Source organism: Olea europaea, chromosome 10 (assembly GCF_002742605.1).
Source record: "Olea europaea var. sylvestris chromosome 10, O_europaea_v1, whole genome shotgun sequence".
NCBI lineage: Eukaryota > Viridiplantae > Streptophyta > Magnoliopsida > Lamiales > Oleaceae > Olea > Olea europaea.
In genome coordinates this window covers 14,795,264-14,819,873 of record NC_036246.1, presented here as the reverse complement: position 1 = coordinate 14,819,873, position 24,610 = coordinate 14,795,264, and the positions used below count along the sequence as shown (strand labels likewise).

Genomic DNA, 24,610 nt, shown 5'->3' with positions numbered 1-24,610 from the left:
CCCCACCCCACCCAGAAGCCCGATTCCATTGCCCAAAGCCACTAGTCTCCGGCCAAAAAACCACCCAAATGCACTGCCATTTCCTTGCAAGAAACAATGGCATCCCAGTTGCGAAAGAAATCACCCCTTGATGGTTGTTTATCTCTCTGTCCTCAACTCTATTTCCAAAGCTAAATTCATCTCTCTCCAAGTAAATTTTTTGATACTCTCTATGAACCTCCACTGAGGCATAATTTAATTCGCAGTTAAGCAAATAAGATACAGTAAGGTCAAATAAAAAGATAAAAAGAAGTTACACTCCACATTTACCGGGAGATGCGAAAACTTTCACTTCTTTAGTATTAGCAAACTGGTCTAATGCTCCATAATCAAGACCTCCAAAAGCATCTGAAACTGGAGAAGCACTTGAACCCCATACAAACTGAAGAAGCACTTGGCCGGAGAGAGAAATGAATTGAGGGGTCAAGTTGGCTAGAGACTATGGTGGCAACCACCCATGGAATCGGGGTTGGGTGTGGTGGCTGGGGCGGGGCGGGGCAGGGTGAAGACGAAGATGAACAGTATTCCCTTCTTTTCTTTGATTTTTATTTATTTTGTTTTTACTTTTCTATTGTTATTATTAATTATTTTAATTATTAATATTAAGAAAAAATGCAAAGTACCACTTTGCCCTTTTTAATTTGGTCCAAATTGGTCAAATTTTGACATTTCCAGTCAACTAACGGTAAAATGGACGGTTTCCATCCATTTGAACATCTGGTGCATATTTTTGAGAGATTTGGAACTGTGGGTGGCACAAACTAAAGGTTTGAACAAAGTTTGCTAATAAACGAAAGGTTTGGTACCCCGACTGCAATTTTCCCATTCTTTTATCATCTCAATTATCAATTCTTCGATTGCGGTGGACTGGCATTGTCTCGATAGATGAAAATATGCAATTCCCAGATAATAACCAACGTACAATTCACATGTATGATAGAACGAATTGAATAGTACTCGACTTGGTATTAAGAGAGGGGAAAGCTAATATTTTATTATACTATCAAATCCTACACGTCAAGCATGTCTTTCTACTATAAACTTAGCCATACATTAGTGCAGAGAGAAATATTTATGTATTGATGAGCACATATTATTTGTTACTTTTTGAATGGTGTTTCGTTACCTTTTTTTAGTGATTGTCACATTTTTTCTTCAAATTTTGTCATTCTTGAGTGTTTGTCTCGTTTTTGTCAATTTCTCGAATTTCTATAAATTTTTTTATTGTATGTTACGTTTTTCCGAAATTGCTCACTTTTTTGAATGACAAACATAAGTTTTGATTATTGTTTTATCACTTTTGCGTGTTCGTCACTTCTTTCAATTTCTGTCACATTTTTTTTTCAATTCGTGGAACTTTTTTTTTGTTCGTAACTTTTTTTGATTTTTGTCATTTTTTTTAGTGTCCGTCACTTTTTTTTTTTTTTTGAATTTGAGTTACTTTTTTTTTTTAATTTGTCACTTTTTTTAAATTTATATCACATTTTTGAATTATCATATTGTCACTTTTTAAAAAATAAAATTCCTTACTGTTTTTAGTGTTTATCACTTTCTTGAAATTTTTATTATTTCTTTTAGTGACAAACATTACTTTTAAATAAAAATGATATTGCACGTTATTTTTAATTTAAAAAAAAAAAAAAGACAATGTCACCTTTTAAGCTTAAGTGTCACTTTCTACATAACACCGATTTAACAATCCTTGAAACAAGCTTCCACGGCAAGAATGAACAATATGATGTAATAAACACAATATTTATTGAAAAAAGTGAATGTTAATTTATTTACATAATAATGCACGTCATATTTGATTTGGTATTGTTACTGCATATGACTTCAAGATTAATGTTGATTTTATTGAGGACCATCCTTCCAAAATATTTTAATTTTCACTTCGATCAATCTGCAATAATTTTTCTTGGAGCTTCCAGAATTCATTCTTGAATCTTGTATACACCGCCTATCACACTATAAGAGCTATCCATACCCGAAGTCATTACCTTAACCGCAAGAAAGATGCCAAAGACAGGACTAATGATTAGAATGAAACTGTAACAAGGTAACCATATTTGAAGAGTGAATTACTCAAATGGTCATTGAACTTTACAAAAAATTTTCATGAAATCCCTTAACTATAAAAATCACTCAGTTTGTCGCTGAACCTTGCAAAAAGTATCTAGATGTTCACTGAACATTAACAATCATCATATTCATCACTGAACTTGCAAACCGTTTCCATAAAATTACTGAACATTATAAAAGGTCTCCCAGGGTCACTAAATTATAAATTAGGTGATTTTTAAAGTTCATTGACCTCGTGAATTTTTTGTTTTTGCAAAGTTCAGTGATGAATTGAATGATTTTTAAAGTTCAATGACTCTGTGGAAACCTTTTACAAAATTCAGTGACCATTTGGATAATTCACTCTACATTTGAAAGTGCAGCAACAAACTTATGCAAAAGCTAAGTATATTACAAAAAATAGTAAACAACATTGGAAGCATCCTTGAAAAATCCCTTTCTTCAAAAAATTCAAAAACAAATAATAGGAGATGAATCTAGCTCTCCGACTAGCCAGACAATAATAGATATCGTCCTTTATTTTCCCTGCTCAATATCCAGTTTGGGTTTTAAAATATTGATATAAAATCTAAACATATTAAGGGGCCAAAGGATTCATAATGCTCTCAGCTAGCAAATATACAAAAGAGTATAGTGTATAGATAATTGACCCTTCTCAAGCTTCCCTGCCTCTACTGTGTTCAAAAGATGGACCGCAATTCACAAGGATCTCTCTTTGTACCTCAAATACAAAAAAAGTATAGTACTCGGAAGCACTAACTAAAAGCAAAACATTATTTGAGTTACTTTCAATCTACAGTATATACAGCCCCTTGCTCGTCGAACCTCAGCCACCAAACCGGTAACACCCTTTACCATGGACCTGTCTGAGTCCGTCTCAAGCATCGTCTTTTACTTCCATGCTTTTGGTTCATCATCTCCTGAACCTGCCATCATCAAATGTAACTAATGACAATTTGTTTTACTCAATGGTGCACCAAATTTAGTTCACTATATAGCAAAAAACACAAATATATATTCACACCCACGTGCACACGTTTGCCTGATGTACAGTCCGGGGTTCTGATTTTATGAATCATTTTATGATAGCCCGTGGCAAAAACCAGCTTATAATCTAAACTGGCCATGACAGATAAATCCCAATATCTTCATAACCCAAAATGCAACCATGTTAAGCCTGGCTGATTTACACATTTATACCTAACGTGTCAGTTTAAACCATAAAAACGAACCCCAACCATGCTTTTCGGCATAAACTTTTGTAAATGGTTGTGCCTAGAGTCGACAGAGGAAAGTAAGTGTTCCTCCTTCCAAGGAACCAAGAAACAATCAACTGTACTGCAACTAGACCAGGAATATTTTGCATTCAGAGGATTGAATAATGAATAGATGATACTAGAAATATGAGCATTTCATGCCCGCTGTCTCTTTTTCGCACGTTACTCTTTTTGAAAATGTATTTTTGTAGGATGACTCTAACAGGGATAACAATTCGAACTGTCAAACTTGAAACCGCGGTAAACGAACTGAATGGGGCGTAGAAAACCGAACTGATGGTACAATGGGGCATATATGGTATTTGATTTTAGTTACCCGGTTCAAGGAGGGATATGTATGGTATTTGTGCTGTCATCCCACCCCAAACCAATTACCTATTAAAAAAGAAAAAAAAAGCAATTGGGTTTTCCATTATTTTTTCTATCATAATTTGTCTAGCCCAAAATTTATAGCTCATTACTAACCCATTAAGTAATCTAACCCAATTACTACTTACCCACTAAGTACTAACCCTTCCACAAAGAAAATTGAAATCAAATTCAACAAACCATTAGCCGACAGCCGTCTTCACTAGTCTCTACCGTGCGTCCCCAAATTTTTTTCTTCTCCACACCGTATTCTTTCCTACTCACCATCTCCATCCCCAAATAAGAGGATATTTTTCTTCCTCTTCCCGTTTGCTAGCTGCTATTGTTGTAATCTGTATCTATTTTTGTTTTTGTCAAGTTTGAGTAGTTGATGAAATGTGATTTTTTTTTCTCCACATAAAAGATGAATTCAATAAACTTAGTCTGCCTAGAGATATTAAGTTTTACTGCTGGAGGAACTCGATGATATGTACTATGAGTTCGAAAATAATTAATGAAATGCAAAGATACGAGCAAGTTATTAAGCTATTGAATTTATCCTACACCAAATTGTAGGAAAAATACCTGGAGATTTTTACAGAGAATTTATAGAATTGTTGAACAAAATTATGAGAATTCTGCTCAAATGTCATTAGTAAATATCAATCAGAGAAGAAAAAGTAACGCAAGGTCTTTAGCTGCCAAAATTCTTTCTCAGTTGAATGTACTTCATGCACAGTCTTCATTTTTTTTATTGTGATATTGAAATGAGGGTACATATGTGGATATTAAATTGGGATATTGTTTGCATTTTAATTTTGGATGTTGTTTGCTACATTGATTTAGTATTATGTTTTTGTTTTCATTGAATTTTTTTTTTTTTTTTTTTTTTTTTTTAAATTTTTTTTTTTTTTTTTTTTTTTTATTTTTTTTTTTTTTTTTTTTTTTTATTTTTTTTTTTTTTTTTTTTTTTTATTTTTTTTTTTTTTTTTTTTTTTTATTTTTTTTTTTTTTTTTTTTTTTTATTTTTTTTTTTTTTTTTTTTTTTTATTTTTTTTTTTTTTTTTTTTTTTTAAATTTTTTTTTTTTTTTTTTTTTGTAAATTGTTTTTTTTTTTTTTAATTTAAGGGCTAGACCTATAAAAAATGATTTATTTTCGTAGTTATTAACGACCCGAGCCGAACTGACTTACATGGTTTTATGGTGTAGTTATAATATGGCCAAAAAATTAGTGGTTCGGTAATGGTTTGGGCCGAACTGACCCCGAACTGTTGTCAACCCTAGACCTATCCACGGTATATATTACCCAAAATAAAGTGATAAGATATCATATAATCGTGGAAGACACGTGGGATCAAGGCCATTTGATGCAGAAACAAGAGAAATGTTGTTAATTGCAATTGAAATACAGTAAAAATAAAAGCTAAAATTGAAGTCGAACAGTCCATTGTAAATAAGGCTGAAGGCAACAAACAGAAGTATCTGAACAGTTTGAGAAATGATGGAATTCTCGAAGAGCAAGGACAAAAATTCACCAATTATTGGGCACTACAAATGTTACGACTTAATTGCACATGTAGCTTGAGAGAAGACATGACCATGGACTAGTCAGAATGCAAAAAATATAACAATAATAACAGAAAAAAATATTGGAAGACAACAATTAGAATATGGATTATTCAAGGTCAATGCAGTTCACTAACACCATCACCCATCCCACTCCCCACATATAATGACATCAGACAATTAGTAGCTAATTTTCTGAACAGCCTAAGTGCAAAAGTGAAGATTTAAGTAGGTGGAATAATATTGATAGATATTTATCTGCAGGTATTAGACTAGTTTCAAGATTTTAACTTGAGAGTATTTTATCCTATTAGCAGTGTATTTCTCTATTTAGATATCCTATTAGCAGTGTATCTCTCAAGTTAAGGTTGGTGATGTGTATTCTGTGATTCTCTGTGCCTTTCAAATCTATAATGAATTTTGATTAAACAGGAAAAAAGCTAGTCTAAATAAGGTTACAAAGTCAATAAGCAAATAAACCAATATTACTGAAATTGGAAATAAAAGAAACTACTTGTACAAAGTTGGGTTGCAAAAGTTGGGTTACAAAGTGTGTTTGCAAAATCCAGGTAATTGATTTCAAATGATTTAAAAATCAATTTTTGAAATAATTGGTGTGGATGTAATTTTATCTTCCAACTTTGTCAACCCCCTTTATAAGTGTAGCATAAATCAGAAAGAAAACCTTAATTAATTTAATTGCATTTGCACCTCATATAAACTTTAAACAATGCATCATAAACACAACGATTCATGTCCCCGATGATCATTACGACACAAGAAGAGTAAGAACTTTGCCTTCAAAATGAGATTTTTAGGATAAGATTAAATATATAAATATATAATTCCTTTTATTGGTCAAAATTAGAAATAAGTTACTTCCAAAATAAGTAAGTTCTTTAACTTGGAAGTAAGGAAAAAGCAATGTATCCAAGTTAGTTAATTAATTTACTTAAACTTAACTTCTACTTCTCTTTAAGCTTAGCAGGACATGCTCTCTGTGAGAATTCATAAGTGAGATAGAGGATATAGAAGATTAATTAAAAGTAATGAATTCAATCTTAGCCCAATAAAGAAAATAAACAATTGGACGGGCCAAATAAGATTCACCAAATACCATGATAATTGTTTTTTCTTAAGGGAAAGATTGAGGGTGACAAATACCTGATTCCTCTGCATTTTCATCATTCCTTCCTGCAGAATAGAAGACCAGCAAATGGTGTAAATCAGGTTTAATTTAATAAGAATAAGAAGATACAGAAACGGAAAAAAAAAATCACATTAATGCCTACCAGTTTCTTCCGCAATTCTTGGTTATCTTCCTTCAGATTTGCAACTTCTGCTTCCAACTCCATAGTGTATGCCTGGAAAACATCAAACAGAAACAGGTTTCATGGAAGTTAAATGTGTTTTAAACAATAACATAACTGATTGATTAATATAAATTTATAGCCAGGAAACAAGTTAACTTTGTGTAACAACAGCAGAAGTAAAACAAATTATTATTGTTTCTTAAAACACATACTACATTACCTCGTAACAAATGGAAGCTTTAAACTTCTCAAGACGTGTATTCATCTCTTGACACATTAGATCGCTATCACATTAGCATTCTGCTGCATAAAGTATCCATTCTTTTGTAATGTTTGAGGGATGCAACATGATAAAAGCAGAATGTCAATGATCATCAGAATCCGTACAGGGACAAGTAGATGAAAATCATTTTCTCTTAACCTAGCTATTTACTTATTTTCTTAAACTTTTCCCCGTGATTAGATTTATCTCTATCTTTCTCAGTAAGCAGTAGTCTTGCATGTGTCTAATTTGTATTCAAAAATTTTAACCAGCTAAATTTTCAGCATCTGCAAGCTCCAGGAGAGCAATTAATAAACCTTTGCTTGATACCAAGTCTATTTCTCAAGAGAAATGGGGAAAAAGAAAAAAAATTGCCCTCCCCTAAGAGGGAATCGCCAAATTGTACATTCAATAATTGTCCATTTACCTCCACATAAGATTAGAGAGACGGCAAATTGCTAAGAATGGATTTTCAGAGATTTTTATTAGATTTTCTGTTAAAACCTTGTATTTAGAATTCATAAGTTCACTATTTCAACAAGTGATCATCAAAACAGTCATGTACATGCCACAACAGCTTCATATAGAAATTTGAAAAAATAAACCTAATTCTTGTACAAGAACTTTGAAATATTTACCTGCTTTCGAGCCCTCGATCTTGCAGCTGACTCTCTGTTCTTGATCATTCTCTTCTGCCGCCTTTCTACAACCTTCTCCAAAGCACCACTTCTCCTACCCCTCAAGCCACCATTAAACATATATGGTACTGGTGACACAGAAGACACATCTCCATTACTCTTCGCAAGCCCATCTGATGAAATGACTGGAGATCCCGTTGCAACTCCTCCTACCCCAGGTCCTAAACCAACCATTCCCAGTCCTCCACCCTGCAGTGTTGCACTTTGGACCAAATTATTATTCATTCCCGAATTGGAAACGCTACCAATCCCTCCCCTAATTGTGGTACCACCAAATTGATCACCATTTGATAGACCCAAGGGAGACCTAGAAGGCAAAACAGGTCGCTTGGGAAGAAGTTTCTGTTGCTGTAGAGGCTGCTGCTGCTGTTGACTCTGTTGTGAATGTGCAATAGATCTCACCGCCACTTCATTACTATTTTCTGGAATTCTATTATCCATCACCCCAACATTCCCATCTGCATTTTGATATCCAAATCCTGGAACAAGATTATTCCCGGCAAATGCCAAGTTACCAAAAAAACCAATATCATTAGGCTTTCCAGACAAATGAGTATCTTCCCTCACAACCCCGGCTTTCACCAAGAAATCCTCAAGTGTGATCTCGCCCAGAGTTGGTTCCCTCTGAGGCATCGTACTCAAGCCATCAACACTACCACTCCCATCCTTCCCAACACCATACTCCTTTGATAAATCCTTCCAAACCTCTTCAACCGTCTTCTGACTCAGTGTACGCGGCAGCGTCAAAGATCCCTGCCTCTGCAAATTGCCACCCCCTTCTTGGCCTCCCCCTCCTCCACTGCCTCCATTACTGGACCCTATATTTTGATTCTCCTCTGCACTCCAAATGTTTTTTAGCAACTCATCCATGTTCATTGATCCGACTTTACCAAAACTCCCCATGTTACTCTGAAACTCATCAAATGTCAATGAGTATACTGATGGCTGTCGCGTCAAGGAAAAACTATTAGGCAGCCTTCCAGCACCAATGCCTTCTTCCAGCGAATCATTTCCCAAATTCTTGAAGTTTAAATTACTCCCCATTTCAATCAACCAACCATATAACGAGGTCTCAAATTAATCCAAAGCCAACTGTTTTATTCATCAACAAAATAAGTCATATCAACAGTCTCCTGTCACTATCTCTCCCTCTTTGTAAACATATAACTATAGATATACAAGACTACATAGAATAATTAAGAACATTTACATCATTAAAAATGCAAAAGCGTTCGAGTATATCACAGATATGTATCCAAAATACACAACCAATAACTACTAGCGCAGGAAATCAAGTCTACTTTTTAAAACTGGTTTTCGACAAGCCCATCAGAATTTCAATCCAAAAGTAGGGAAAAAATAATATAACTAGATTAAAAGGCAAAAAAATAAATGAGCCCACATGTAAATATCTAGATCAAAGAAAGGAAACAATGAAAAAGAGTTCAAAAATATCACGGAACTAAAAAGAAGCCAACAGTCCAAAATTAGGAAATTGTAAACATGTAACATAGATATGTAAATAAAACTCCAATTATTATTATTATTTAAAAAAATGAAACAAAAGAAAAATCTACCTGATCTTTCCTATTTCTCCTCCCCCTCTCTTAAAATTTTTCCTCTTCTGGAGTTCCGTGTCGAACTATAGCAGTTGTTGAAACTTGAGAGGCTATTTAATGGAATAAAACAATGAGTGCTGTCGGACCAGTTTCTGAGGCGTGGACCAATAGAAGTAGGAGGGTTTGGTTTGACATTGAGCCAATGGGATTGACATAAGTGGGTTGATCTACTCCGTCCACGCATTGAGGAATGGGCGGTTCAGATCTTGGGAACTGAGGGGTTCACTTCTGCCGTAGAGAAATGAAATTCACTTTAGCTTCCAAAAATAGAAAAATATATGTTTGCTTTATTTGTTTCCTTTATCGCTTCGTGAATTAGCTGTGATTCAATTGAAATATTCTGAACTTCTAAAATTAATTAAAATTTTAATTGAGGGCACCACATAAATATTTTTTGAGTTTTTATATTATTCCAAAATTTTAATTGTTAGAGGGTGTTTGAAAGCCATTTTTTTATCTAAAAATGCATTTTGAAATAGTAAATTGATGGAAAATGCGTGGTTGAAAAATAAGGAAATTTTTTTTATTTACGTGTAATATTATTTTAATAAAAAATGTGTGGTTAAAAAGAAGAGAGAGAAAAATGCATTTTGAAAAAATGAGTACCAAATGAGGCCTTAGTAATATTCTTGATACATTATATTCCTCGAAGTGTCCCAATATAAGAAAAATAGTTGCCCTCAGGGCACATCTCCAAGTGATAAAAGGGAAGGGTGGAGAAATTCAGCTTTGTTTGAGGCTGCCGCGTCAAGGGTTCGAATTTTGAAATATAGATTTGGCTCTTGGGTAAATGCAAGTGTACAAACAGCCTTTCACCCTGTACCATTTGAGGCATAATTTGCGATTTACCACCCTCACGATACTCCAAAACAGGAGTGGTGGAGGACCCTTAAGGTTGGGGTTCAACCTTTAAAATAATAGTGCTTTAGACTTGTAATAAATTCAAAATATCCCTGTTTGAGGGGTAGTATTTTTTCACTTTTAGAAGAAATCCAACTGTTATTGGACCCCACACCACGTTTATTTTTGACTTTCAACTCACCAAGTTTGGGAAGATTGTGCACCAATGCCCAACAATCAAAAAAAGCCATTTTTAGGATAAAATGATGCCCCTCAAATGGAACTGAATTATTGTATGATTTCATGACATTGGTCAACTGCATATTAATTTATGGATTATGCTATACTTGCAAACTTTGTTTTCAAAATCCTTTACTCATTACTTACAATAGGAGGTGGGGATCACGAGCCGATATTTTTTAAATTCACGTAGGAGCCACTTGTTTGTGAAAATAAGTAATCCATTTTGTATACATTTATTTTTACATATATAGCCCTTGTTGATATTCATTCTTTGGCCATAAAAATGAAAAATATAACCGTTATCTATCATATCAAGCTATTATATTTGATTTTATATCTCTTGCGTAGATTTCGTAACGATTATATTTTACATTCACATTGTTAGAAAAATAAGTATCAAACGGGGTAGTTATCCTTAATTTATTACTGGATTGATTATGATTAACAATTCAAAAAATATTATGATATTTATTAATCACACATTTCAGGACTAAATAAATTGATCGTAAAATCCTAAAAATTTAAAATCCAACCCTTCCGAACATACCGGACAGACTCGGAAAACACCAAAACGAATCTAATAATGCCGAACTCTTTAGCCCCCGTTTGACCCCCATTACCTGAAAACGAAAATGGGGGAAATAATATTTTTTTTTTAAAATGAGTGGTTGAAAAAGAAAAAGGAAAAGTTTTCGATTTACGTGTAATATTATTTTATGAAAGATTGTGTGGTTGAAAATAGGAGAAAGAAAAATGGAATGTAATGTAATTCAATTTAATGGGGATCAAACGGGGGCTTAATGGGAAGTGATATATGCGATAAATAATATTGTAGCGGATGAAGATTATCTATATTCAAAGGTAAGATTACTGTATTATATTATGTGATGGGTTAGAAACATAATTTTCGTGAGAATCTAGTTGGGCTTCGTCCATTTTAAGTTTATGAAACTGCAAGTGAATAATAGACAATTTCGATTTCCATGGTGAAAAGGCTGAACATTTGTCATATTATAATTATGTATTATAACTGTTGAAATTAAATTTTTTTCAAATCCGAATTACATGTCTTACATGAATTGTTCAATGCATCTGTAAAACACACTATTGATGGTTGAAATAATGCCGTGTGCTACCTTAGTTGATGTATGTGGCTGCTATTGACGTTCGCCTATCATTTCTTGCGAACCTGATGTGGAATCAAGAAAAGCCAACCATGAAGATCTCAGTCACTGTCCGGGTTTTTGTGGTCTTTTATGAAGCAATGTCGGTGTGGTTACATTTTGAATAAAATCAATAGAGTAACACCCTCATAAGAAGAAAGAAATTAAAATATTGACATGAGCCGTGGAGAAGATGTAACTGGGAATTAATATTATAAATCTCATAGACAGTAACAGATTAACAACATTTTCCGTGGTTGCCTTTGAAGAATGAAAAACCTTGACAGGTTTGGGGTGGAGATTCTCAATGTGCATATTTGCTGAGCTGTCTAGTACCAAGATGGTCTTGCCTGAAGACTGATTCTGCATATTATTAAGACCCTGTTTGAGCCTCATTATTTCCTCATTAAAATGAAAAATATGACCGTTATACATCACATCAAACCACCATATTTAACTTTTTATCTCTTGTGTGAAGCCCATAATAGTTATATTTTTCATTCTCAATTTTACAATAATGGGACTCAAATGGGGGCTGACATTGAAGTCATGCCGGATAACTTTTATACTTCAAAAAAAAAAAATTAAAAATTAAAAAATCACCAAGTATTGATACTCAAATAGTTAGGATGAGATTCTGGTATACGGTGTACCTCTGTTGATAGACTTTCTTTGGCTTTCGTGGCAGGATTTACAAGGAAATATTGGCTCTAAAGAATTCATGTGGCAGATTCTCATGGTAACTTTGAAGGTCTAAGCGAAAGATTAAGCTTTAACAATGGTTTCTTTGTACAAATTTCCAGAGTCAATGTGATTGGTAAAAGCTGTAGAGAAATAGCATTGTGGTCACCGGCGTATGGTCTCTCTGAGGACCTGATTGAATACAAGGAATTGGGGATGGGAGTTTTGAAGGTTTAGAGGGGAAACTGAGTTTAATTTATTGGCCTGTTGGTGAGCAAACTGTTACAAAGGCATGGACTTTAGCCAGTTCTAAGAAATCTTTGAGGATAGGGGTTCCGGCAATAAGGTGTTTGATCAAGACAGAAATGAAACTTCTTTCAGTGGATTGATGTATTTGAGGTTGCAGTTGAAGCAACTGGCTTCTAATATGTGCACGTTCCCTAGTCCCTACTATGGTTCATATGATGAAATGGTGGCAGTAGTTCACAATATGGTATTTCATTATGATTAAATACTTTAGATTTTAAATCATTTTTAATGATTTTTTCCTTTTCCAGTGATTGCTTTTTTAGGTCTGTATGTGAAGTGTTAAAGAAAACAGAGAAGTAAATTTTATATATTGTATTGTCATGTCTAATTCGATACTGCCTACCAACCATGCCTCGACTGCATCTCCTTTTGTTTGTCACAATCTGAGTAGCCGTTACTTGTTCATTACTTCACAACAGGGTTGCTCACAATATTATTGTTGCTTCTTTTAAAAAAATAAATACTAACAATTTTCTAATAAAAGAGCCTAGATGCAGCAGTAGGTGCCACAAAAATAACTGAGATTGCTATGTTTATACAGAATTTTCACAGCCCTATAATGAATCGGGGCTGATAATGGTGGTGACAGTAAAACCAGGTGCGAAACATAAAGTCCCTGAAATAAGAATATCATTTTGACGTCTAATCAGTTCCATACTATGGTTTTGTATCACTGATCTCTCCCTTGCACACAGTAAGTTTCCATGTCAATAAAATGCGAGTTATTCACACCTTGTCACTTGAAGGTTAGATTCAGTTTCTCATAAATAACCTGGCTCGGCTCAACTTTTTTATAAATAGATTTTGAACTCTCTTGCTGAATTATCTAACCACTTTGTTTAGAACTTTAATTCTAGTATCTGTTGTTTTCAGAAGAAACGATTGGAAGCAATCTATCTCGACTTGTGCTCATATCTTGGTTATGTGTATACACCTGTAGCAGCATATTTTACTGCTATCTCGAGTTTGATGCTTGCATTCCCGAAGTTCCATCCATCTGTTCTAGATGTCGAATATCTTCTTAGGATGAATGCTCCAGTCAGATCCAATGGGAATTCCTTCATTGTTCGATACATGATTAATGTTTTACATTTGAAACTGTAGAATATTGATAGGCCTCCTATTAGATATACTTATTCTAGAAGGATCAAGAAAACTGCGGAGAGCTAATTGGCAGGAAGCAGCAAGTGGCAGCAACCAATTCTGATTCTGGTAGATGAACAAAACTCTTATAACAGAATTAGTTGCGAGAGGATTATAAAAAGGGAATAGGAGGAACCTGTGAAGGAGGAGAGTTTGAGTAGTAAAGAGTGTGGAGAGACTAGCCTTCTCGAATGGTTATGTGTTTTCTTTGCATCACTGTCATTTCCTTTTATCAATAAAGAGTATTCCATTTTCCTTATTATTTCAGCTAACATTCAGTGGTTTATTTACAGCACCTGAAGATCATCATCGACTTTAGGAAAATTCTAGATTTGTGTGGGTTATTCATCTCATTTCTTGGACCTTTTTCTTTAAGGAAACTAAAGAATAATCTAGAAGAAAAATCAGGAATTGAAGACCACCGCCATTCTAGATAAATCCTTTACCGCAATATTGGAAGAAGCTAGAAGGAAGCCACTGACTTTTGTGTAGAAAAAGAAGCCGATGACCTTGCAAGTATGTGTGTGTGTGTGTTGAGTATATGCATGTATGATGAGAGTGAAGTAAGAAGTGTGTCAAATTAGAGTGAGAATTTAGTAGGAAGAGAGAGGCAGCATATTGAGAGATACAGATACAACCATGCGTGTATTGTGTTGGAGAGAGAAATTTTCATTTGAGTAAATAAAATATTAGATAGTGGTCCTGTGAGTGTCTAAAATTGTAATATTTTATTTCATAATAAACATGTATTTTGGTGTCTAAGCTCATCAATTTGATATCAAAGCTCAGCAATTTGGTATCAGTGCCAGTCAATTGGGGACAAATTTTTGAGCTTCTCGAGATCATACACAAAAGGAGATTGTGAAGCTTTCTTAAAGTTTACTTGATTATGAAGAAGTAAATCAAGTCGCAATGAGCAACCTACAAGCGATAGGTGGAGTAAAGAAGCTCAGTAATTCGAATGTAGCCATATCTCCAAGGGCAAGACTTGTGGGAAGTTGTTGGTGGAAGTGACATGACACAACCAGAGGAAGCCACAATGAAGAAGTGGGGAATCAAAGCGATTGAGGCTTTTTTGTTATAATGACAACAATTAGGGAAGAATTGTTAGAGCACACAAGGGATAAGAACACACCAAAGGAAGCATGAGATACTTTGGACTAACTGTTCTCGAAGAAAAATGACTTAAGGTTGTAATTGCTAGAAAACGAGTTGTTCTTGATCACTCATGGTGAATTGACGGTAAGTCAATATTTCAACAAAGTTAAATCTCTTTGTCGTAAAATTTCAGAGTTAGATTCTTCAAGTAAGATTTTGAAGTCTAGAATGAGAAGAATAATCATACATGGTTTGAGACCCGAATTTAGTAGTTTTATTGATGCAATAGCATTCTTCATTAGTTAATTTTGAAAATTTGTTGGCCGACCAAAAAGCGTTGACTAGACAAATGTTAATGGGCTCAATAAAGAAAGAAGAGAAAAAAGCACTATATAATTATAAAAAAGAGGCCAATTCCATCAACAAAATAAAAAAAAACTAAAAGAAGATAATTTTAGACGGATTAAAGGAAGTTACTAGACAAGAGGAGCTAAATAAAATCGTAACAAGAGATGTCAATTGTTCAATGAATATCAACGAACTAATGACTCGTGCTTTGTATGTGGATAATGATGCCATTATACTACAGATTGCTGGTTTAAAAAGGAATCGACAAAAGGTAAAATAGTAACCTCGAATAAGTAAGAAAAATATAATGGTGAAGAAGAATGTAATGCTGAGGCATCCATAACAATAATTGACCAGGCTCAAGGAAAAAATTTTAATTCAAGTTTAAAGGATGAATCATCATTAGTAGTCGTCCTTCCTGAATAAATGCATTATGGAGATGATTGAATTGATGACTTAGAAAAAGATGATTGGATCGATGACTTGGGAGAAGATACTGTGGTTTATGAAGAGTTTTTGGGGTGAACTCCGCAGGGAGGAATTAATAGACCCAGAAGAGGTGCTTGGAAAAACATATTCTTGGCAAACACCATAGAGGGCGGAGTTGCAAGATTTAAAGGAAATAGAAGACAAACTGCAAGAAGAAATTATAGAAGCCCAACAACGAAGTCCTAAGAAATCTAAATTTCTACAAGTGTTAAGGGATAAAGAAGAGCTTGCAAGAAAGGCATAGAATCCTTCGCAAATTGGTGCAGATCAAGAAATATTAGCAAAAAATTGACAAAGTCACCAAGGTATCGAGGTACATACAGATCTATAATCACAAATGAGGAAGTTAGACAAACGTGAGGAATCGAGTACGAAGCATGTTAATCTAAAAATTAATAAAGAGAAAAGCATGAAAGAGTCAGAGTGATTAAATGAAGGATCGAACGTTCCAAAACTTTTTAAGTTTGATTTAGAGCTGGGCTTGACAAAAATAAAGAGTTAAAATGAAAACTCGGTGCTGAAAGAAAGAATTGAAGATCATCACTGACTTTGGGAAAATTTTAGATTTGTGTTGGTTATTCATCTCATTTCTTGGATCTTATTCTTTAAGGAAACTAAAGAATAATCTAGAAGAGAAATCTGGAATTGAAGACGACCACCATTATTAAATCCTTCGTCGCCATATTGGAAGAAGCTAGAAGGAAGCCACCTTAGACCCACAATTTGAAGAAAATTTAGATAATTTAGATTTTTGAGATAATTTATCGTTAGAAACTTTAAAAACTGATTTCATACCAAGAAATAAAGAATTAATAATATTTAACAATACATCTTCTAAGATAAATAGTATAGGCAAGATTTTAGAATTAGCAGAAAGAATTCAAATAATAGGAGACGACCCGATAAAACATTGGGATAAAAATAAAATAGAAACTAAACTAGAAATTATAAATGAAAATATAAAAATTAGAACAATAGAAATAAAATATACAAATTAAGATATAGAAGATTTTAATATACAGATTAAAAAGTTATTAGTTTTAAAAGTAATAACACAATCTAGTAGTCAATACAAATCAACAGTCTTTATGGTTAGAAATCATAGTGAAATAAAAGAGGAAAAACAAGAATTGTTGTAAACTATAAAAGATTAAACGATAATACAGTAGAAGATGAATCTAAGATACCAGATAAAGATATGCTAATAAATAAAATACAAAATAGCAAAATATTTTCTAAATTTGATTGTAAATCTGGATTTTGGCAAGTAAAATGGTAAAAAGTTCAATTCCTTGGATAGTCTTTACTACTCCATTAGGACATTTTGAATGGTTAGTCATGCCTTTTGGATTAAAAATTACACTCTATTTTTCAAAGAAAGATGGATAATATATTTAATTCTTTTTCATTTGTTTGTGTATATATAGATGATATTTTAATACATGATAAAAACTATAAAGAACTTATAAAACATTTAGAGATAACTCTAAATAAGTTTATAGAAAATGGTTTAGTTATAAGTAAAAAGAAAATAGAAATTAATAAACAAAAAAATTGGAATTTTAAGAATAATTTTATGAGAAGGAAAGATTCAACTACAACTACACATAGTACAAACAATTTTACAAATTTCAAATAAAATTGAAGAAACTAAGAAATTATAAACATTTCTAGGAATATTAAATTATGCTAGACATTTTATCAAAAATTTAAAAATGAAAGTAGGATCATTGTATAGTAAATTATATAATAAAGGACAAAAATATTTTAATCAATCAAATATAGAACTCGTTAAAAGAATAAAAGAAAAAGTTAAAAATTTACCACTATTAGAATTACCATTAGATAGTGAATATAAGATAATAGAAACATATGGATGAATTAGGATGGAGAGAAATTTTATACTCCAAACCAAATAAATAGTGATAAAAAGAAGAAAAAAATTGTAGATATGCTAGCGGAAAATATAAAATAAGAGGAAAATATTTAATTAGTTTAGATTGTGAAATAATGGCCATCATACATAGCATAGAAAGTTTTAAATTATTCCTAAATACCGAGTTTACAATAAGAACAGATTGTGAAGTTATAGTAAAATTTATCAAAAAGACAAAGTTTGATAAGATAAGACATAAAATATGGTTAAAATTATATAAGATGTTAAGTAGTTATAAAATTAACATAGAACATATAGATGGAAAAAATAATATTTCAATAGATAATTTAAGCAGGCAGGTTATTAATTTTCTAAATCATTGTCTTCATGATGCAGATGAATCAAAAAATGATAAACTTTGGGAATGTCACTTTAAGAGTAGCCCCTCAAGGATCTAATCTTCGATTAAGAGGAAATAATTTAGAAAGACTGTCAGAAAGGGAGCGTTGTTTACTGAATAATCTCTAGATGACACGTGACTCTAAACAAAAATTAGATAGCATTAATGCCTTAGTTAACCGTTTTAGACAGATTCACAATCAAGTAGAAAACAGAAAGTTTTGTTTCTTTGCACTAATTAAAGGTAGAAAGCCTGGTATAAATAATTATTGGCCAGCAGTATTACAACAAGTAAAAAGATTTCCTGACCCATTTTTTGAAGGATGTTATACACTCGAAGAAGCTTTAAATTTTTGCAAAGAAATGATATGATTTAACTTTTTTATATCTGAAAGAGTTAGACAAATTATGCAAACCACTCATTCTCAAACATCATCTTCATCATATTAACTTTGCAATATTTGTGAAATTATGACCAAAGTTGTTAAAAAATTAAATCTTAGAAAGCATTCATTAGAAGAAATATTTCAAATCCTTGAAGATGAAATTTTTCATACCAACAGACTATTAGTAAATATCAAAATGAAATTCTTTAGTTACAAGTTTAAAAATATTTAGTTCTAAAGATACTCTTGAAAGACCTATTTCTCTAGACATTGTTTCTGTAAGTAGAAATTATTATGATAAAATAGAAAGATTAATTGAACTAATTGATTCTACAGTTGCAGTGCAAGAAAAGACTTTATATGAATTAAAACAAAAAATTGGTGATTGTGCCAATATTGTTCGAAGTTCTATAAGGAATTTAGTCGTACAGGAAATTATAGATTTTGCTTAAATTTTAAGTTATTATCACAATAAAAATAGATACTTCCTTAAACATGGCCCTAAATACAAATCGACCAAAAATTTAGGCTTTTTTAAACACAATTATCCCACAATTTTCTTTGATTATACAATTTTGAAAAAGGAGACCATTTTTACCCAACTTTTTAGTTTGGTATGATAGATATTGTATATATATTAAACAAATCTTTTAGATTTTTTTTTTTGCCAAAGCTTAAACAAATTCTTGATCAGTTAAAAGATCATCCCTTGATGATTTAGTTTATTTCCAGAACCCCTCTTGTAAATAATGGTATTGTAGTCCCAGCCTATCATCATATTTTAATATATGAAGTAGCCAAAAGATTCAAGCCCTCTTCAAAGACTAATATTAAAATAAAAATTAGAAAAATTGATTATGAAAGACAGATCTCGAAAACTATGGCAATGATGGAAGTCCAAAGTAACGATTTCAAACTAGTAGCACGATGGAATAACAAAGTTATTTTTTGTCAAGAGCACCTCGCCATAAGAATCAAAACAGAAAAAATTTCAATACCAAATATTTAGCAGAAGAATATATATCTGATGACGTTTCAGGAAACTAATGGAGAATTTATAGAAACCCAATTAGATATAGAAGAAGAAGAATGCATATCGGACGAAAAAAACAATGAAATGAATTCAGAGCTAGAAGAAGCTTACATTGAAATACTGGGCAGATAGAGTAATTAAATGAAGAAAAGACAAAGCAAAGAAAGATAAAAAGACGTAAAGTGCTCAATTATCAAGCAAAATCAACAAAAGAAGGAAGCTTGAAGATAAGGCTGTCAGACTGAAGAAAAAAGTTGTCAATAATTTCATACAATCGTTTTAAAACCTCATACCTGTAAAGTTGTATAGTATTTATTATTTTCTCTTTAATTATAGATCGCACACTTGTAAAGTGATACAATATTAAAATAATAGACGTAATGTACCAGCGTCTATAAATGCTCATAATACTCACAAAGAAAAACATACCGAGAAAAACACATAGCGCCCTCTCACACTTGTACTCAAAAGTCTCTCCATAATCATTGTAAAGTCAAAGACATCTTTGTAAGTTCAAAGACTTCGGAATTCAAGTACGTTCTTTTCACACTTTCTACGGTTTTCATTTACTTTATTTATTTTTCGAGCAAGGGTTAACAGAGGAAGCACTAAGTAAACAATTAATTTATTCAGAGAAAAATATCTTTTTATCTTTTCTATATTATAACGCTCTTAACCTCTTTATTCTGGATTCCATGATTAAAAAGATAAAGTAATCCTTTGAGTTAAGCTGACTGATTTTGGGAGCTTGTTTAAGCCTTTTTTAATATGATGAAAATCTTTTTAATTATAGTCTTAAGCATTTTTTAGAAGGTGAAGAAAAAGTTAAGAGAGAGTTACCAAAAAAAAAAAAAACTGAAGAAATTAATTTGCTGAACGGTAAAATATTCTAAGGTCATTATAAACATATTGATCTTTAGTTCTAATATTTTATATACATCATCTATTTTGCTTTGTTGTTCAGTAGAAAGTTTTGAAGAATTTATTAATATTTGTTTAGAAAATCAAGCAATTGGTAGATTAATTGTTATAGAAAGCCACATATTATCTGCACTAGATAGAAATAAAGATGACTCCTCTTTACAAATCAAGAAGCAAATCACTGAGCTTTATATCTTTCAGTATCGGACTTTCTTGATAGAAAATCCTAAATATTGTATGAAAGGAAAAAAAGACATAAAAATTATAAGAGAAAATAAAGATAAAAATAGTAAGATTCATTTTTTAAGAGAAAATTTTTTCTTTAAGATTTTTTTATTTTAGTAACTACTTAGAAAATTTTCTATTTTGGACACTTAATTTGAAGACGTTGTAATTAGTAAGAAGAGTTGCCATTTTCTCTTAATTAAGATATAGACTTTTTCTTATTTACTTAAAGACTTTTTCTTTCTTTTATTAGTAAACCTACATAGAGAATTTTACTATAAAAATATAAGATAAGACTTTTTTCCACAAATTTTTCAAACAGAATTAAATTGACACGTAGACTTTTTCAAAAATTTGGCACAATACTTTTTATTGCAAAAACTTTTTGTTACAAGATTTTGAATGAATTGTACATGAAATTGTCACCCGTAGTAATTGCCACCCAAATATTTTATTAGTTTCTAGTTACTCTAATTGGTATCTACATAGAAAATTTTCTTACTTGTCTAGAAAATAGTTTAATTATAAGTAAAAAAAAATGGAAATAAATGAACAAAAATTGAATTTTTAGAAATAATTTTAGGAAAAGGAAAGATTCAGCTACAACCACACATAGTACAGACAATTTTACAATTTTCAGATAAAATTGAAGAAACTAAGAAATTACGGACTCTTCTAGGAATATTAAATTATACTAGACATTTTATCAAAGATTTAGGAAGGAAAGTAGGATCATTGTATAGTAAATTATCTAATAAAGGATAAAAATATTTTAATCAATTAGGCATAGAACAAGTTAAAAGAATAAAAGAAGTTAAAAATTCGCCAACATTAGATAGTGAATATAAAATAGTAGAAATAGATGGATTAATTAGGATGGGGGGAATTTTATACTCCAAACAAAATAAATATAGTGACAAAAAGAAGAAGAAATTTGAAGATATGCTAGCGGAAAATATAAGATAAGAGGAAAATATTTAACTAGTTTGGATTGTGAAATAATAGCCATCATACATATCATAGAAAGTTTTAAATTATTCCTAAATAACCAGTCTACAATAAGAACAAATTGTGAAGTTATAGTAAAATTTATCAAAAAGACAGATTTTGATAAAATAAAACATAAAAGATGGTTAAAATTATATGAGATATTAAGTGGTTATAAAATTAACATAGAATATATAGATGAAAAAAATAATATTTTAGCAGATAATTTAAGTAGGCGGGTTATTAATTTTCTAATTCATTATCTTTATGATGCAGATGGATAAAAAGATGATGAACTTTGGGAATATCACTCTAAGACTGGCCTCTCAAAGATCTAATATTTGATTTAGTCAGATATGAATGAGAATTAAGTAGGAAGAGAAAGGCATCATATTGAGAGATATAGATGCAGTCGTGTGATTGCTTTGTTGGAAGAGAAATTTTCATTTGAGTAAATAAAATATTAAATAGTGATCCTGTGAGTTAGGGATGACAACGGTTCGATTCGACCAAAATCATCACCGAACCTTCAAATTTTTTGCCAAACCATAACCGCATAATAACCACGTAAATCGGTTCGATTCGTATCTCGATTCGGTTCGATTAATAATCACGAAAATAAATTATTTTTTATAGGTCCATCCGTCAAATTGTTATAAAACAATTTATGAAAAGAGAGTCAATGAAAACAAAAACACAATATTATAAACGAAAATACAAATATTATCTCAAATTCCAATTGCAAAATACAAATTTAATAAACAATATTATGAATATAACAATACTAAAATTTTCCTCCATTCTTGATTTTTGTGCATTGTAGTTACTTGATTTATACTCAATAATTCAAAAGTTTCAATCTTAACTCATATTCAATCTTCATTCTTCCTCACAACTCTTACTAACATAAGTCGGCACTCAAAATTGATTCCTTTATAATAAATAAGAAATGTAAGTAAAGAATACAACGATACAACCTAATCCAGAATGATTTTAACTAAGATTTAAATAAAAACATGGACCTCTTTGTCAACTTCCTCCTCACTGGACCTTGTCATCCATAATAAAAAAAAGAGTAATGCTATTCGTAGTCGCTCATTGCGGTAGTCGCCCTACATGGCATACACATGACAGGTGATTATTTGATGCATTAATGTGGTAGTTTTTTTATTCATTAATGCATCAAATAACTACCTGTCATGTGTATATCATGTAGGGCGACTGCTGCAGTGAACGACTGCAAATAGCATTATTTTAAAAAAAATGATTTTTTAAGTGAGTAATCGGTTCGACGGCATAAATATCATATTCGCACTGCCACGAATCGGTTTATTAAAATCAAATACCATATCCGCCTCATTGCACCATCGGTTCGATTTTTTCGTCCCATTCGATTCGATTAATCGCGATTTTCGATTTTAACGATTCAAATTGCCATCCATACTGTGAGTATCCAAAATTGTAAAATTCCATTTGTTAAATAACCATCTATTTTAGTGTTTAAACTCATCAATTTGGTATCAAAACTGAACAGGGCCTCGTTAATCTTCCACAAGTTCGTATTCTGACTTCTTGGATCCTAACAATTGGTTTTAGAGCATGTTCGATCCGATGGCCAAGAAGAAGGTAGAAAGTCGAGCAGAAGTGATAGAGAAAGAAATGGAATACTTGAAACTAGAGTTGCCGTACCTGCCGAGGTTGGAGTGATTAGTGGAACATCTATCCCAGAATAAGGTCAGATTGCTGCAATTAATTGATGAAACCCATAAAACCTTGGCAGTTCTTGTTCCTATGGCAGCCATAAACAGAGTTATGGAGGGAGATGAATCTGGAATTATTTGGAAGACAGATCCCGATGTTAAAGGAGTTGGGAAGCGCTTGGTTAATCGGCTGATTCAAGATAGATGTGTCAATAGGCTGGCAATAAGATCTGATACCAATATGGAAAAAAATGTGGGCTTGATTTTGGATATGGCCCAATTGGTAGAAGGGAGTTTATTAAAACAAGCCCGAGGAAAATCAAGCCTAATTTACGGAACATGGACAACTGGATATGGAATTTGCAGTGATACCATTCTAAGCGTCCGTTTGATCCTCTTTAAAACTCATTAAATTATTTTTCCTGTCATTTTTCAACTCTCCTTTTTTTAAACAAGTGGGGCCCATGTCTACCACTTTTCTCATCCATTGGCAATAATTTATTTCAGTCAAATAGACCGTTGAGATGGGTGGACAAAAACACCCTCCAACATCAATGACAGAAGATAAAATTACCCCTCATCCAATCACATTTATCCACATTTCCAGTAGTTAGTGGTTGAGAGGGTATTATCATTATTTAGGCATATAAAGTGAACTGTATTCTTTATTATTAATAAAAATCTTTCCCTTTTATGGTACACGTATATTCTGAACAACTTAACATATGGGGCCACTTTTGTTTGAAAAATTGGCTGATAATGGGAATTAATGAGTTTACTGGGGGCCAAACAGAGGCTAATTGTTGGTGGTCGGTTGAGGTTGGGGCGAATGCTGATGGGAGGGACTCCTGATCAGTTTGCTTCTGCCCCAGATGCCGAGGAATGTTTATTGGCAGCCACGAAAGCAAATACTGAAGCAGCTCAACAACAACTACAATAGGGACAGCTCCGTGGCAGAACTAAGAATGCTCCTGGTTTTCACCATGAGGACGAGGTATGTCAGAAACTCGGGTATTGACAAGCCTCCAATTCTAGAAGAGCCCGAAAGACTTGAGAAGGGACAGCAATAGGATTCTATTACAAGGGAGGGGGGAATTAGTTAGAGAATGACTATAAATAAGAGTGGGGGGAAAGCTTAGTAGGCAGGCAAAATTGTAGAGAGTGGATGAGGGGTAAGTTTGAGAGTTACAACTTTCTATAGGCTTCTGTTACCTTTTGCAATTGTTGTAATTTTCCTCATCTTCAACAAAAGTTTTGTTTATTCTCTTTTTTGTTCTTACAGTAGGGTTTTAACAATTTGTATCAGAGCATATTTGATCCAATAGCCGAGAAAAAGATAGAAAGCCGAGTCGAAGTGAAGGAGAAAAAAATGGAATACTTGAAATCAGAGTTGTATCGCCTGCCAGGATTGGAGTGATCGAATGGAACATTTATCCTAGAATATGGCTAAAATACTAATTGCCCAAACTGGTATCAGATCACATCATCCTGATGGCCCAGAAAATGAGAGAAAATAGGGTTGAAGCCATGGAGAATGAATTAGAAGTAAAGTCCGAAATTCAATG

At 32.4% G+C, this 24,610-nt stretch overlaps 2 protein-coding genes across 5 annotated transcripts; one reads left to right on the top strand and one right to left on the bottom strand.

Moving 5' to 3' along the window:
- Nucleotides 1–2,538: 2,538 nt before the first annotated feature.
- LOC111401347 (bZIP transcription factor 46-like) lies at nt 2,539–9,291 on the bottom strand. Of its 4 annotated transcripts, none has more exons than XR_002703991.1 (6): nt 9,163–9,291; nt 7,526–8,677; nt 6,846–6,946; nt 6,605–6,676; nt 6,477–6,506; nt 2,539–3,047 (listed from the first exon to the last, which is right to left on the bottom strand). XR_002703991.1 is itself a non-coding variant. In XM_023029045.1 (5 exons), exons 2-5 carry the CDS (start codon nt 8,627–8,629, stop codon nt 2,973–2,975), a joined length of 1,281 nt encoding a protein of 426 aa, XP_022884813.1. In that variant the 5' UTR covers nt 8,630–8,677; nt 9,163–9,291; the 3' UTR covers nt 2,539–2,972. The 4 variants fall into 4 exon arrangements, 1 of the variants encoding a protein (XP_022884813.1); XR_002703992.1 differs by having other exon boundaries at nt 6,846–6,928; XR_002703993.1 differs by having other exon boundaries at nt 6,846–6,925.
- Nucleotides 9,292–11,978: 2,687 nt separating this feature from the next.
- On the top strand, nt 11,979–14,206 carry LOC111402650. Its single transcript, XM_023031023.1, has 2 exons — nt 11,979–12,624; nt 13,314–14,206. The coding sequence occupies exons 1-2, from the start codon at nt 12,520–12,522 to the stop codon at nt 13,542–13,544; spliced, it is 336 nt and encodes a 111-aa protein (XP_022886791.1). The 5' UTR covers nt 11,979–12,519; the 3' UTR covers nt 13,545–14,206.
- The last annotated feature ends 10,404 nt before the right edge of the window (nt 14,207–24,610 follow it).